This window comes from Barbus barbus, assembly GCF_936440315.1.
Source record: "Barbus barbus genome assembly, chromosome: 19".
NCBI classification, from domain to species: Eukaryota; Metazoa; Chordata; class Actinopteri; order Cypriniformes; family Cyprinidae; genus Barbus; species Barbus barbus.
The window spans coordinates 22,050,422-22,067,623 of record NC_136747.1 but is presented as its reverse complement, the minus strand read 5'-3'; the positions used below and the strand labels follow the sequence as shown (position 1 = coordinate 22,067,623).

At 36.4% G+C, this 17,202-nt stretch overlaps 1 protein-coding gene across 2 annotated transcripts in view; it reads left to right on the top strand.

Moving 5' to 3' along the window:
* LOC306884977 (uncharacterized protein) overlaps window positions 1-17,029 on the top strand; it is a 29,730-nt gene extending 12,701 nt beyond the window's left edge. For both annotated transcript variants that reach the window (XM_079441259.1, XM_079441258.1), the window contains 6 exons: window positions 5,919-6,021; window positions 7,118-7,336; window positions 8,553-8,693; window positions 10,553-10,848; window positions 12,131-12,388; window positions 14,709-17,029. In XM_079441259.1, coding sequence (XP_079297385.1) covers window positions 5,919-6,021; window positions 7,118-7,336; window positions 8,553-8,693; window positions 10,553-10,848; window positions 12,131-12,388; window positions 14,709-14,942 — 1,251 coding nt within the window. In that variant the 3' untranslated portion in view covers window positions 14,943-17,029. The remainder of the gene's footprint in view (window positions 1-5,918; window positions 6,022-7,117; window positions 7,337-8,552; window positions 8,694-10,552; window positions 10,849-12,130; window positions 12,389-14,708) is intronic.
* The last annotated feature ends 173 nt before the right edge of the window (window positions 17,030-17,202 follow it).

The following is a 17,202-nucleotide window of genomic DNA, read 5'->3' as shown; positions in this document are numbered from 1 at the left end:
TCATGCCCTTCATACTTTCTGCCTCTCTTGTTTTACGTCTCTGTTTTGTGATATTTATGTTTTTAAATGATACGAACATCTGTTTTCTCCTTCATATTACTCTCTGGGGGTATCCAGCAAAATAACAAATGCTCAAAAAACACAGACAGCATCTTATGACAGATAAAGTTTAAACATTTGGAATAATTAAGATTTTATAATGTTTTTGAAAGAAATCTCTTATGCTCACCAAGGCTGCATTTATTTGAACAAAAATATGGTAAAAACAGTACTATTGTCCAATATGATTTCTGAAGGATCATGTGACACTGGAAAATGGAGTAATGACTTCCAAAAATGTAGCTTTAAACTTAGCTGAAACAATTATTTTAAATTGTAATAATATTTCACAATATTATGGTTTTTAATCAAATAAATGCAGCCTTGGTAAGCAAGATACCACTTTAAACATTAAACATAAAAAATATATGTAATTATTCCAAACATTTGATCAGTATTGTACAATGGTAATGTTGGGAAGGTAAATGTAGTAACGTTACTGGAGATGTCAATGTACAGAAAGGTTTGTATGAACATAAGACTCACCATAAATATCTGCCATGACTCCGTGTTTCATCATTGGCAGTTTTCTCTGGGGGGGGTTTGAGCTGGTCGCCAGCTGTCTTTGATAGGCCACGTCATGTTATCTGAGATTTGGCCTGTTTTTGTGACTTAGGTGGCAGTGGATGTGAGAGATGATAACACAATGTGGATGACATGGAGTTAGTGACATCTGCTCTCATCTCAAAATGAAAAAAGGACAGTTAATACAGCAAAAGTTTATGATTCTTGTCAGTGATGTTTTAGCATGTTGTTTTTACTATTATTTATTCATATTTTCAATTAACTTTTATTGTCAAGTTTTTTTTTATTTAAATTGTAATTTTAGTTTAAGTGTTTGTAATTTTATTATGCGCTTTTGTAATTTTTATTAGGTTTTACTTTTATTTTTCATTAGGTTTTGGTTTTCTATTTAGCTTTAATTTATTTTTATTCTTCAACTTATTTTAATTTAGTTGAGTTCAGTTCTAATTTTCATTTACGTATTTTAAGTTAAATTTTTTCATATATATATATATATATATATATATATATATATATATATATATATATATATATATATATATATATATATATATATATTTTATTTTTCAATTACAAAAAATATTTTGAATAGTTTTAGCTAACAATAACAAAACTCATTCATACAATTTTGTCATCAAGATTTAATGAATTCTGAAATACAATGACCAGAAGTCATTAGGCTAATGGAACTACACAGCAGTTGTACAATGTCAATGTCACCATCACTAAGCTTCCGACAAATCTTTCAATCTTTATTTTAATTTTCTTTCTTTAATGGAATACAAAAGGAGCACATTTGAATCATGTAGGCCAGGGTCACCACACTCAGTCCTGGAGGGCCGGTGTCCTGCAGAGATTAACTCCAACTTGCCTCAAAAAACATGCCTTGAAGTTTCAAGTATACCAAGCAAGGCCTTGATTAGCTGGTTTTTGATTAGGGTTGGAGCTAAACTCTACGGGACACTGGCCCTCCAGGAACAAATTAGGTGACCTCTGATGTAGGCCTACTTGTTTTTTTCTCGCTTACAATTACAGTGAGTGAAGACTTGAGCTTTCAAGCTTTTAAAACCACCATAATGTTTTGCATGTAATACAAAATTGTTAAGACAAAAAAGTTGTCAACCTTGTGACCAAATTATTGTGAACTAGGGCTGTCACTAATGATTATTTTTGTAATTTTCGTAATCGGTCGATTATTCTGATTAAGTAATCAGATAATTATAATACTTTTTTTTGTGCTGTAATACAAATTGACCTAAGCAAACAATAGCCATACAAATTACTTAAAGGTGCACTAAGCGATTTTTGCCAGACGATGTTGATATTTGACGGCACCAAAAGAAACACGCCCATACCCCAACAGGATCTCAGCCCTATTTTGAAATCTCCGCCCCACAGTATGAACACAACCCTGGCATAACGACGATCGCAGAAACAAGCGAAGATGACACACAGAATATTCAAACAAGTTGTGAAACAATGCAAAATCAACATTATTCACATATCAAGCAGAAACAACGCAACCTCGTCGTCCGATTCGAGCCCTTGAGTTTCTCTCCACCGCTGGAAAGCAACTCTGGTTTTTACGGGTCCTACCTCTTGCCTGATCGAAACCCTTCTATTTAATGTTTTGTTCTTACGATATTTTCCTCTTTTTAATCTTTCTATCAATAGTCAATCTGCTAAAATCTGTCCTGTGCACTCAAATTGAGAGCTCTCTTCTCTCTATACAAGACACACCCCCTTACTCCTGATTGGCTGCAAATGTCTTTTGGGACACGGTCCGAAACTGCGGTAAAACACGTTTTTCAAATACAAACTCAGTGTGAGGTTTGAGCAATTATGTTGAACTTATTAAATTACAACGAACCGTTAAGTTGCCATATTGAGAAAGATAATGATGTATTCTTCTGCGATTTACCTTACAAATCTGATGAAATGGTGCATGTTGCGTTCCCAGATGAACGTTATAATAAATCCAAACACAGCAATATGCAGTGAGACACTCCACACATGTAAATCATAACCGTTCGTGTGGAGCAGCATTTACTGTGAATGGAGCCGCTGACACTCATGTACGTATAACCTACAGGCATGCAAATAATTAAAGTGCATTTCATATATTTATTTAAATGAATCGTAGTGTTTGTGAATTCACAATAACATTAAGCTTTATTATGATTTTTAAATTGGTTTAAAATATCATGTAGCCTTTTAGAAAAAGGTTCTTGTCCAACATGGAATGTTTCAATTCTGGTATTTTACCAGTGTTGTGCCCATTTTTGACTCCCTGCCAAATTATTACCCCCTTTGTTGAAATTGCTACCTGATTGCCTAATCCTAACCCCAGCCATAATCCTAACCCCTCCCCCACACTTAACCCTAAACCTACCAATACTAGGGGGAAATAATCTGGCGCGGGTCAGAATTTGGCACTACACCGGTAGTGTTGTTTTTGGCGGTAGTGTTTTAGTTTTAGTCTAGTCTTTGTGTGAAGCTGTCATTTTAGTTTTTATTCGTTTTAGTCACGTTCATACTCTTTTTAGTCTAGTCAAGTTTCAGTCAACTAAAAGTCTGAGCATTTTAGTCTTATTTTAGTCAGAATTATCCATGACTATTTTCGTCTAGTTTTAGTCGACGAAAACTGATGACATTTAGTCTAGTTTTAGTCAATGAAAATGGCATTTTAGTCTCTTTTTAGTAATTCTATTTAACCCAGTCAATATAGTATAAGTACCTAGTAGCAGTGGCATACTGTGGGGTTTTAGTCAGGGCCTTCAGTAAGCAAGGTTAGTTGTGTATAGGTTTATAGTGTTTTTTACTTCATTGTTGTTTGTCTGTATTTATGTAGCACCGTGGTCCTGCGAGGCACGACATTTCGTTCCACTGTATGTCCCCACATGTAGCGGAATGACAATAAAGCTCAACTTCAACTTCAACTGTAAACATCTTACACATCTCTGTTACAGCTAACACAGCTATATGCATATAATGCACATATTATGCTGCACACAGGCTCTCAACAAACAATGACGGCTGATCAACTATTTTAATAGTAGGCTAGATTGGGGTGGGTTAAATGCAGAGTAAATTTCCCTACATGGTCAGTAAAAGTAATCCGCCAATACACAGGTCATGTCACTATGCACAGTCATGTCACTCTAAAATGACGACGCACCCAAAGCAGCAAAACTGTACAAACTCTGGACATCCACACACCACACCACAGTATTATCAACACACCACCTACACCTCCATAACAATGTGCATGATACAATACTCATCAAATAATAAAGCACTCACCTGTCACTTGTAAATAAAGTCCATGGGTCTGTCATTCCATGCCACTTTACTCGGATTTAAAAGTAAACACAGCCAACAAAATAACTTGTGCTCTGTGCTAGCTGTTAGCCACTGATAGCACGCATAGTTGCAATCGTTGAAATGGCGCATAAAACCTTTGCTGGCCTTTGTTAGCGAATTCTCTTTGGGTGTAGGTCTTCCTTTCTCAGTTATTCTCTTTTGTCTGCAAAAGAGCGCCTTGAAAAAGACGATTTTAGTAGATCAGGAACAAGATCTGGTGTAGGCGCCGATGACTGCAGCTGTCATTTTCTTTTCGTTTACTTTCATGTTCATACCTTAGAAATCCCTGATTAAAGGGGCGGTCTAACGCTGGGGGTAGCACTGGGCACGTAGCTGGACCCAGAGGGCGGGCTGTCATTGAAAGTCAAAATTTGATTGGCTAATGATTCTGTCACTAATGCTTGTAACAAATCAGATGTGACGTCTTTCAACAAAAGGGTAGCACTATCTGTAGTGCTGGCCTCTGACTTTTTTTATGTAGGATATTCCAGTTCAACCTCAACTAAACTAATCATAGGCAATTTAGTGGACATTACACAAATGAAAATGATACTTAAATAATAAATAAAAACATTTTTCACACAATTTAGTTTTTTATAGGGCCAGCAGAGAAGGCCCTGCTTCCCCTGACGCTGCGCTAGTAGTATAGACAAAACCAACATTTTCTCTTAGCCAAACCCATTTCAAACAAGGTTATCTTATTATATTATTGTTACCTTATAGACTCAAGAATACATCCATTCCAGACACGGAAGACACTCTGATTTGAATTTACAACATTTATTTTACCAACCAAACACGTTAACATATTTGTTGTCGTCTTCTAAATAATGGCGCGAGTGGGGCTTGAGGAAGTGATGAGGCCTGCGTCTGCGCAGTGCGACCTGATGCAGCTCCAGAAGAGACACAGGAAACAGAAATACTGCAAAATAATAATAATAATAATAACGCGACTAAACGAGACGAAATAACGTTATAACATTTCGTTTAGTCTCGTTTTAGTCAACGAAAATGAAGAGACATTTTAGCATAGTTTTTATTTTGCAAAACACATTTAGTCTCATTTTTATCCGTCAACAATATTGCATTATATATTTAATTATCGTCATCGTCACATGACCAGCATTTACGTTGCGTCTCGTTTTCGTCACGTGATAAAGGTTCGTTAACGACGATATTTAGTTACAATTTTCGTTAACGAAAGCAACACTATACACCGGAACCTTACTTGACACGGCAAACTGCAGTCGATGATTTTTAAAATCATGATAGCCCTTGTGAACTGAATCATATGATTTATTTAAAATCCTCAAAAGAATGATTGGGTTATGAATTGGCCTTCACTACTTTTCTAATGAACTCAAATGATAAATAGAGTGAATATTTTCAGTGAATCATGACTAACAAAATTTCTGTTTACTATTTAAAGTTACTGAATTGCTTTAGAAGATTCAGAATATTGTTGAATGAACCATGTTCATGGTTAATTTTTTGTAATTTTCAAGCTTGACCTCTCCAATCCTCATTTTCATTAGGAGTGAACAAATTAAGACTTGATGAGTAGCTAAATGATGACAGAATTTTAATTTTTTAACTATCATTTTAATGTGCTTTTAGTTTAATTTGCTACAACAACAGTAAAAAGTCAACAATTAGGCTAATGAACTATATTACTTGGCGGAAGGATTGTTTATTGCCAATTATTATTAATAAATGTAGTTATTCATTGAGCCTTGGTGTACTTTATCATTGCCATTGCCGGTGCATAATGAAAGTAATAAGCCAGATGAGGCACTGTATTACAGTGATTTTTGTGGCTTATTGCTTTAATTGATTTTTACTCCTACTTCCCTCTTTCTTTCTTTCTTTCTTTCTTTCTTTCTTTCTTTCTTTCTTTCTTTCTTTCTTTCTTTCTTTCTTTCTTTCGCCAGCTGTCCATGGAGGACACCACCTCCATTTTGCCCCGTCTGAAGGGGAACTCCAACAGCTATGGGATTGGGGCTCTGGCTAAGTCCTCTCTGACAGGTGTGTCAGGTGTGTGTCTGTCCTGGTAGCTGGTAACCAACCCCATGTTGGCTCCAGAGGAGGAGATGGCGATTGGAGCCAACATGGCTGCCCCTGTGGGTCCCCCTCCCTTTCCAGTTTCACCACCTGCCTCCTCCATTAATTAGTGCATGTCAATGGCCTCTTTAGCCATTGATGAAATCCCCAGTCAGACCCAACAAGAGTTCACAAAAAACGGCTGACGTAAGTGCGCTATCCATCTCCACAAGCTTGCTGCTGGGAAACGTAGTCTTTTGGTGTGACGCCACCTGTGTATAGTGTGTTTTGTGGTTTTGTGAAGTGAAGTGCTCTTTTGTGAAGTAAACTATTGGTCAAGAGTGTGTTGTGGTGTCGTTTTTTTTATGGATACTACTCATTGTCACAAGAGGTTTCTGGAAACGTAGGTATTTGAATATCTCTCGATTTAATGTCCTGTATCTTTTGTATTTCTCTTGTTTTTCTTAAATGCTTGAAAATGGGGTGAAGTGCTCAAGTGATACCTTTAGATTGTTTTTCCCCTGGAACAAACGGAGGTGATTTATCAAAGTATTTAAAGAGAGCAGTCACTTCATCAGATGGGGCTTTTATCATTGTCAGCAGCCTCGAGAAAAATCACACAACCGTCGATGAGGTTAACATCAAACTACCTTGTTTTTAGCTCTCTTTTGCATTCAGAGCCTTACATTTTAAACGAATGCGTCTCTCATTCAAATGAGATATTTGCATGCTAATGAGCCATTTTGTTTAAAGGAAATGTTTAAACATTCGGCTCTAATTATTCATGCGTACATAAAAGCTTATGAATCTGGTGTAATTCATTACTCTCTTGAATAATGTATTTGTAAAGATGGTCAACCAATCGCATCTCTCTCACCGCTCGCACAGCGATTGATCAAATCAACAGACTGTAGCTCATTCATAATCACTCATTCAGTTGTTATCATCCACAGAGCCTTGCAGTAGTTTACTGTAGTAACGTGATTAAACAAAATCCCATAATGCACTGCCTGGCTACTTTCATTTTGCCCTTTTCTGTAGCTCCATGTAGGGTCTGTACAGGTTCTGACTTGTGTTTCTTTCTGTTTAGGTGTAACCAGATCAATGAAGGACAAAGTGACCAAGCCCACTGCCATGGCTCAGGGTCGTGTGGCCCACATGATTGAGTGGCAGAGCTGGGGTCAACCATCCGCAGGGCCAGAAGGGGGAGCGGGACGCTTCAATCTGAACCGCGAGAGGGAGAGACGGATTGAAAATGATGCCTATAGTGACCTGAGTGATGGAGAAAAAGAGGCACGAATGGCAGCGGGTGAGATGATTGACTGAAGACATTGAGATGATTGGAAAATGTATATGGTAAAGTCACCAGACACAAATGTCATCCTCCTTTTTCACATTTAGTTGTGGTACGGGGTGGAAACAATGTATTAAGTTGAAATGTTATAGTGTTAAAGGACATTTTGACATTTTACTAAGGTGAGCTGTACCTGAAAATATATTTTTTTCAGTAATAATAAAACTTATAAACTGAATAGTAATAAAACAGTATATTTGGGGTTTATTCGTAAGCTCTCATGTCTCATGTAATTTTGCTCTCATGTCTCATGCAACATTTTTACAGACAAGACAAAAATGTATACTGTATATATTATACATTTTTGTGGGCTTTTTTAACATGTATTTGATTCAATTTTTTATAGGGACTAATAATGTGCAATTTTACATAATAAATAATAATATATTTTTCTTTACCACAAAGACCTTTCTTACAATTTATTATGTTTTCCCCCCAATTTTTTCTCTCTCTAAGATTTATTTTGCTAATGTTAAGAAAGTATTTTACACTCACCAAGGCTGTTTTTATTAATAAAATACAGTACAATTGTAATATTGTAAAATATTACCATTTAAAAAATCTTTTTAAATATATTTTACTTTTACTTTACTTTACGTCATTTAGCAGACGCTTTTATCCAAAGCGACTTACAAATAAGAAAAAGTAACTAAAGCTAAAAGTTAACACTCTGTAAATACTATATACACACCCATTTAAGAAAATACAGAAATTAAATAAAATTGACAAATGCATACAACAACAACATTTCAATAGTAAACATATAAAGGAAAAAATAAAAAGCAATAATTATATCCTTTGCCGGTGTCCTATAGCCCGGTGGAGTCGCACGGTAGAGTCAGGTAGAAAACAGTTGTGCTGCTAAATATTTTTGTGAATTTTGTTTCACGATTCTTTGATGAATAGAAAACAAAAAAAACAGCATTTATTTGTACCTTTTGTAACATTTATAAATGCCTTTACTGTTACTTTACTGTTTTGATCAATTTAATGCATCCTTTCTGAACAAAAGTAATTATTTCTTTAAAAAATAACTGACTCTAAACTATTGAACAGTATTGTATATATATTTCAAAACAAGAGTTGGTAACTGTTTAATTGAGCCACCCACTAAGAATCTGTATATATTTAAAATGTTTATTTATCAGAATTGTTATCCTGCTTTTTGCAGGCATTATGCAGCAGTTAGCCATTTCTGAGGCCACACTCTTAGGCTGGAACTCTATGGATGGAGAGAGTCTCTGTGCCGACTCCAACCAGGGCAGCGTGGCTCACCTCAGTGAGGTTAACCAGGAGAGCATCACCAGCAGAGGTGAGGGTCACAAACAACCACCTTATGCCAAAACAGAATGAAGACATTGTTTGAGTGATTTATGATTTCTGTTATGTTACGTCTAAGTTTTTGCATTTTGTTTGATTTTAGATCTTTTGTTAATCCACAGCTCAGCAGATATTACAAGCAGATACTTCTTAAACACATCCTCGCATAATTATTGGACTGGGAAGCTCAAAAGCTTCTGAATATTCAGCTGCTCTTGCTGTTTGCATCTTTGGACAGGAGTCTCATAACCACACCTCTGTGCTTCACTGATGTGAGCGCTTGGATATTTCTGCAGATTTGATTTATATTGTTTACCTAGCCTTGACTGATGTGCCTTCCAGACCATTTGACAGGTCTAGAGCGCGTTGCCACCACTTTATTTATTGTGTGGAGATGTGTCAGAGATGCCACAGTGACAGCTGCAGGCCCAAAGGCGATGGGGGAGAATCGCAGAACAGCAGTTTTCCTGAGGTTCAACTATCAGAGCTTATACAAGCCCTGGTTTGAAGCTAGGTTGCAGCGCAACACCAAACCAAAAGCATCTCTTTGGCCTGATTATGTCAAAATAATGAGGATTTTGTGTAGTGGAGAATTTAAATGATGAAAAACCATGACCATAAACCTTTTTAGAGCAATAATCCACCCAAATGGAAAAATCTGCCATTTATTGACCCTCATGTCATTCCACACCTGTATGGCTTTCTTTCATTTGAGGAACATTTTGAAGTATGTTGGTAACCAAAACGTTTCAGCTCCCATTGACAGACTTTTCAGGATAGGAGATGGATTAAAAATGAACTCTCAAAAATTACTGCCAGATTCTGGAAGATAAATTCTTGAAAGAGGTTGAGATACTGGTCCTTCAAGAGTCACTCTCAACTTATCTGTATATAAAGCCTATAAAAATCAGTCTTCATGTATTTTACAACACTTCAGCATGTGATTCTTAAGTGAGGGTCATTTGTTAGCATTTCTTTCTGGAAAATGGTGGCGCTGGAGACTAAATGGTTCCTGCTGGTTTCACACCTAATTCTTAAATCTTTTGCAGTTAATGTGTCTTTTCTTCTCCACCTTTATTTTTTTTGCATTTCGCTGTCCTATGGTCGTACCTTAACTTTGCAAAGTCTAGTACTGCATAAGTTTTGCATCCTTCTCATGGGCTTTTAATAATTTTTGACTTTCAGTCTGAGTTTTTTATCTGTAAAAGAAAACCTGCCTAATAATTATGCACACCTGAATATAAGGAGTTTTTCACTTCCAGCCTTCATCACTTAATGATTAAATACAAAACGAATAGTAGTTATTAAGATTGATGTGGTTTGGAATTGGTAAAATGTGCTTGGGAAAAATATACAATTAGAATATCAACTTGCATACACTGTAGAACATAAAAAAGGAATTTTAGAATTTTTCAGATTTAAGTTCCATTCACACCAAGGACGATAACTGTACCGATAATGGTAAATATATAGTAAAAAAAAAAAAAAAAATTTATAAATAAAATTTAAAAGAATAGCTGAGTCCACACCACAACTAAATTGATAACAAAACAGAGGAATGCTATCGATGGAATCACTTTCAGAACGATTTTTTTTCCAGCTGATGAATGTTATAAATATTGACAGCCAATCAGAATACATCCTGAAAAGGCTTGAGCATTTAAAGTGGCAGATGACATAACTGCAGAATGCACTCAAGATAAACAGAACATTATCATTCATTGGTGTGGACGCTAATATAGACTAGTTATTTTTCCAGAAACCACTTTGGTTCCAATCTGCATTTGAATTCTGCACTTCACCTTATGACCTTCCGTCTGTCTCTTCTTCGTTCCTGTCTCTGTCCTTCAGACCAGCCGTTGCATCATTCCTCTGCAGACGTGTGGCCTCACACCTACGTCTCTCAAGGCCTTTACTGTCTCTCCTCCTCTGATGCATGGGAGCCAATCAGTAATGAGCCCTCGGGCATGGCTTCTCCCGCTGCTGGCTCTTATATCATGGCGGGCGGGGCTTCGGGAGAGGGTTATGATGGCTCCACCCACTATTTACCACAGCAGCAGCTGACACTGCAGCAGCAGAACCACCTACAGCAGGTCCAACAGTATCAGCAGTACCAGCAGCAGCAGCAGCTCCTGCAGTATCAACAGGTCAGAAAACACAGTTTGACATGCTGCCATGTTTACATGCTCAGAGGAACACTACAGAGTTTTGTTTAACTCTACTACTTGACCTCTTTTAGCCAGGTGTCGTCTACAGGGTGGCACTGTAGGTGGTCTTGCTGTATTTAGAACAGCATTGACTATGACTGAAAGGTGTGATGGAGTTCAGGTGTTACGTCTCTATGGGTAGACTACTCAGTGACTGATTAGAAATTCTTTAAAATGCATAGAATTATATGTAAAGAATGCCGTGTAATGTAATAAGAAAAGTTTATTGAGCAACAAATTTGCATATAAGAATGAAATTTCAGCTTTGACATCACAGGAATAAATTTTGAAATATACCAAAATAGAAAATTCTGCTTTAAATTGTAATAATATTTCAATTAATTAATATTTCAAATTTTAATCACATTTGATTAGAAATTCTTTAAAATCATTTAAAATGCATATAATTATATGTAAAGAATAATGTGTAATATATAATAAGTAGTGCTGTCAAACGATTAATAGTGATTAATCACATACAAAATAAAAGTTTTTGTTTGAATAATATATGTGTGTGTTCTGTGTATATTTATTATGTATATTTAAATACACAAATACATTTTGAAAATATTTACATGCTTACATGTCTAGATTTATATTTATATAATTTATATTATAAATACATATATTTAATATATAAAAATAAAATTTTCTGAAAAATATACATTCATGTGTGTGTATTTATATATATACACATAATAAATATACACAGTACACACACATATATTATGTAAACAAAAACTTTTATTTTGGTCGATTAATCATTTGACAGCACTAATAATAAGAAAAGTTTCTTGTGCAACAAATTTGCATATGAGGATGAAAATTCTGCTTTGCCATCACAAGAATAAATTACATTTTGAAATATATATAAAAAAAGAAAATTATAATAATAATATTTCAAAATATTACTGTTTACTGTATATTTGATCAAATGAATGCTGCCTAAGAATCTATATTCCGCAATTTTAAATATAAATAAATGAACTAAACATGTTTTAAAGGAATTATAATCAAGAACTGAAATACAATTTTTTTAATATTTTGATTAAAAATAAATAATTTACATCTCTTGCAATGCTTGTTAGTAATGCAGTTTATTCCCTCATTAAAGATGTCCAGTACACATTTTTATACCATACATACCAGATTTTCAAATATTTATTGTTTCAGAGTTTTACGGATTCTTACTGATTCTCTTTTCTTATATTTCCTCTTGAAGTCTTTGGAATATCGATTGCACAGCGCCTCCCACTCCTTACAAGCCACGCCCAACAGCACTATTCACAGTTTGGGCCCGCCCACTCACCCGAGACTGGCTGACCTGTGGGCGGCAGCTCAGGTGGAGCCCCATCAGGTGGAGATGATGGGACACATGGGCATGAACATGGCCGAAATGGGAATGGTAGAAGTGTATGGCGAGGAATCTGTGGTGGAGGCCGAATGCATCCCGGAGCAGCAAGAGGAAGAGGAAGCTAAGGTGGGATATTTTAATGCACTTCCTTCACCACCAGTTCAGTGAGAATGTACTTCCAAGACCATCCAAGATTCAGATGAGATTGTTTCTTCATCAGAACAAATTTGGAAAAATTTAGTATTACATCACTTACCAATGGATCCTCTGCAGTGAATGGGTGCCGTCAGAATGAGAGTCTAAACAGCTGATAAAAAACATCCACACAGGCCCGGATTGGCTAATCGGGAGCACCGGGAGGATTCCCGGTGGGCCGGTCTTCTGAAAGGGTTGTCATGCCACTGGGTTGAAATATGGATGTTGTCCCTAGACTGCCTGCATAGCAGCCCCACTCTTTTTATTTATTATTTTCTTGCAGCCCATATTATTATTTTAACCAGACCATATCAATAACAAATTCTCAATCGATAATTAATCATTGTCTAATCATGCGGGACTCGCGCTGAAGGCAGTTCACTTTCATTATCCGCGTTTTGATTTTGCCAAATCAGTTTGGGCGAATAGAAACAACTTATTGATCATAAGCCCAACATCAATGCTCCATGACAAACTGAATCCAACGCCTGTAAACAATGCTTAGGTGCCTGCATATATGTGATATCACAGTAATCCAACACTGGCAAAAATGTTGCTGCTACCAATCTCTTCCTTGCTGCAAGAGAAAGACAATACTTGACCAGTTTCGACTTTAATTCTCTCACAAGGTAATGACTATGAGGTCCAAAATCATCAATTAAAAACCCCAGGTATTTATATTTAGATATTACTTCAATCTCCAAACCCTGAAGAGTAGTAGTTGAGCATGAGCTTGAATGTGTAGACTTTCTTTTTGTAAACGTCATAAGTTTAGATTTCTCCGCATTTAGAACAAGTTTTAAATCGCTCCGTGTATGCTGAACTGCATCAAAATCAGATTGAAGATGACTCACAGCCTGATGTCAGTGTCAATGCAGAGGAGTAAATCACCATATCATCAGCGTATAAGTGAAAACTTGAATGTGCAAGGTTATTCCCAATATTATTAATATATAAAATAAATAATAATGGCCCAAGGACCAATCCCTGTGGTACGCCGATCTTTACATTCCGAGTACTAGACGTGAGTCCCTCTATATGAATACATTGAGATCTATCTGATAAGTAATTAACAAACCATCTAACAGTATTTACTGATAAACCTACACCAGGTAGCCCCTGCTTCAAAATGTCAAGATCTACAAAATCAAAAGCCTTAGATAAATCGATAAAAAGAGCAGCACTATGGTTTTTATTATCCAATGAAACCATTAAATCATTTAATACTTTTATAAATGCTGTGGATGTACTGTGTTTTTTTCCTAAAACCGTACTGGAACTCTGATAAGGCATTTTTAGAAGATAGAAACTCTTTTAATTGATCATTCACAAGCGTTTCCAAAACCTTTGATAAAATAGACAATTTCGAAATAGGCCTATAATTATTCAATACAGTTGGATCACCCCCTTTAAATAATGGCCGAACATAAGCAGTTTTCAAGATAGAAGGAATTTCATTCCTTGCTCAAAAAAATACAAAATAAAATAAAATAAATAGAGAAAAAAATAATAGGTAAAAGTGGATAATAGAAAGCACAAAGGCGGCACTGAAAAGGCCGGTACAAAAAAAAAGACAAAAAAAGTTGGCCGGTCTAAGGCATGAAACTCCAGGACTGAAAATGAGTCCCACTCCGGCCCTGCATCCACATGTCCATCAATGAATGTCTTGTGAAGCGATAAACTGTGTGTTTATAACTTCAAATTATTGCCTCATAATATATGATAATGCTAATATATATATATAAATTATTCATAATATTGCTTTCGCCAGTGAAATTGTCTGAATCAGGATAGAAATATGCACAGATCAAGCACCATTTACAAGCAAAAACAGTCCAAAACGGTTCTAAACAAAAATGTTGGTGGATTTTGATGTGAAAAGACAACAGGCTTTTTCCACTAGAAGATGCATTATTATGGATTATGGACTGGTATTTAGGCCAAAAATTATGGTTTAAATTTAAAACACCTTGATGGATTTGTTTGTTACAAACATGCAGCTTTTCGCTTCCCAAGAGATGAATTGATGGACTGAGTGCTGTGGATTTTTGTGATGTATTTCACTAAATACTGACGGCACCCATTCACTGCAGAGGATCCTTCGGTGAGAACGTGATGTAATGCTACATGTCTCCAAATCTGTTTTGATGAAGAAATAAACTCATCTACATCTTGGATGGCCCGAGGCTTTGTTAATTTTTCAGCAAATTCGGTAAACCATTCCTTTATTTGTTTTCCTATCTTTCTCAAGGAGGATGACATAACACTCACCCTCGAACCCGAGCCGACATCCGTAACTCTCGCCCTGACCCCTCCGCCTCAAAGAGAGTACTCCACCCCACCTGGGGGCCTGAGCCCAGGGCAAGCACCAGCAGAGCCAGTGGCTGAGCACATGACCTACGAGGTCACACCCTGCGTCGTCCAATCACTGGAGGAGAAAGAAGAGGTGGAGGATGGGGCTGTTGTCGTTGTGGCAACTAACTGATGGTTCAAATCAAGGTGCAGCCGAAAGAATGGCGCGAGGAACAAAAAAAAACAAAAACAAAAACAAAACTGTCTGTGAAATAATCAACCAGTTAAGCTATTGTATACGCCCTTTTACCCCAGATGTGTACTCGTACGGACTGTCACATCAGGAACAGATTTATTTGTTATTAAACGCCTAAAGAACATGCTCTGAGAGCCGGGAGCATATAAAGACTAAACATGGGAGAGCGTCAAAGCCAGGATGATGCATTACATGTGCTGCTGCTGTTTTATGGCGGGAGCGCTGGAGTCCAAGGCTGCTTGCAAATGAAAACGAAGAGTGCAATACTGAGAAATCATTACAACCAAAAGAAAGTGCATGCGTTTTTGTTTTTTTTGGGAGTATTTAAGTGACTGAATTAACAGTATCCACATAGTAATAATATATATTGATTTTTTGTAATAAAACTAAAAGCCAATGAAACAATATGTATTTGTATGTGTATATATATAACATGTATGTACTGTATGTAAGTATGAATGTGTGAATGTATGTGTCTTTAAAGGTATATTCTGAAAAAACGTTATGAATTTGCCGTTTGCGTGAAGTGTCCCCTATGTACCTCCGTCACATTCGCACACACACACTCACTCTTACACGAACACTGATGCACACACACGTACACACCCTGGAAAAAATGTTTTTGCTCTTAATATATCCAAGCACAATACTGCCCAAATGGAAACAGTGCTGCCCTTTTCAACATCCTAACTGTATTGTTACTAAGACTTATGCACTACTATGGACATAAACGAATGTATTGCCTATCTTCTTAGCGACAGCCCGGTTCTGTCCTCAAGTTTTTGTTTTCTTCTGTTGTACTTCAACGTTTTTTCTCATCTATGTATGTGTTTATCTGCCTGGCTGAGCTGCTCAATATTGATTTGCACTGAACAACAAAAGGAAAACTGAAGAGTCATCATCGTCATTCCGGGAAGTTCCATTAATCTTCTCATGCAAAAAGAGGAGGAAACTTTGGATACTTTTAATCCGTTGAATCTGAGACTGTGGGAAACCAAACTGTGGATCCGGAAGACAACTCATGGGTCCATTTTTTGTGAACAACATGTAGAAGCCATTTATGTTATGCATATTTTCCATGTTATTTACGTTATAGCTTTCCCTGTAGCTGACATAATGCAAAGAGATAAACTCTCATTACCTCAGTTAAATCATGTGGTAATGGGCTAGTTTGCATGTTCGGTCACAGTGTGTTTTTGTCACGACAGACCATACGACTGTGGAAAGAAGTGAAAAGAAGGTGCTTTTCTGGTTAATGCTTGCAGGCTTTCCACTAATTATTTAATAAACTGTAATTGAAATACCCGCTGCAGAAATAAGTGCCCTCTACTAGCATGCACATCTCAAACTTGTGTCGAAACTTATATACGTTCCAAAAGAGCGAGAAAAACAAAACAAACTAATTTAGTGTTAATGTTGCCACATCCAAAAGGTAGAGTTAGAAGGCATTTGGTTTAGCAACGATTTATATTCTTTGATGATTTTGAGAGTTTTTGATTAATGACGTTATGCAATGCTGAGGCAACATTTATTTTTCTATACTAATGAGGCCTGCGAGTTGTCATTTGTGATATTTCAAACATCGTAGGGCTAGCGTCTGCCTAAAGAGTGTCATTTTCACAGCTCTAATGGCTGTGTTTGGAACGAAATTCGAGAGCAGGTGAAATGAGAAAGATTGAAGTGGATGATCTCTCGTGTTTAACGAACAAAATGACGTTCTTTGGGAAGTACACTCTCAGCATCTTCAATGTCAGAGCTCTTTGTGAAATGTCCAAAAGATGGCAACGTTAATAGCTGACAGTAATGATGTCACAAGGTCATATTTCTGTCATTTTCAGTGAAATATGATGCATTTAGTGCAGAATGGGAATGCGGTGAAATCAGAAATGAAGTTCTGATAATCGAGGAATATAAAATAAAGCTAGGTATAGCGATCTTGCAGTTTCTTCAACTCCATTCAGTGTCATCCTGTAACCTCATTCAAATAATGTGCATTTTAATGTGCTGTAAATAAATCCTTATTGTGAAGGTCTGTCTCATTTGTTAATGGCTATAGAGAGTTATGAGTAAATTGTTTAGATATATTAAGAAGATGCTCTCTCACTATTTCACTGAATCACTATTTTACACAATGTTTAAAAAACAAACAAAAAAACATTTATCATCTCTGACTAATCTCAAAAGTATGTACCATAAA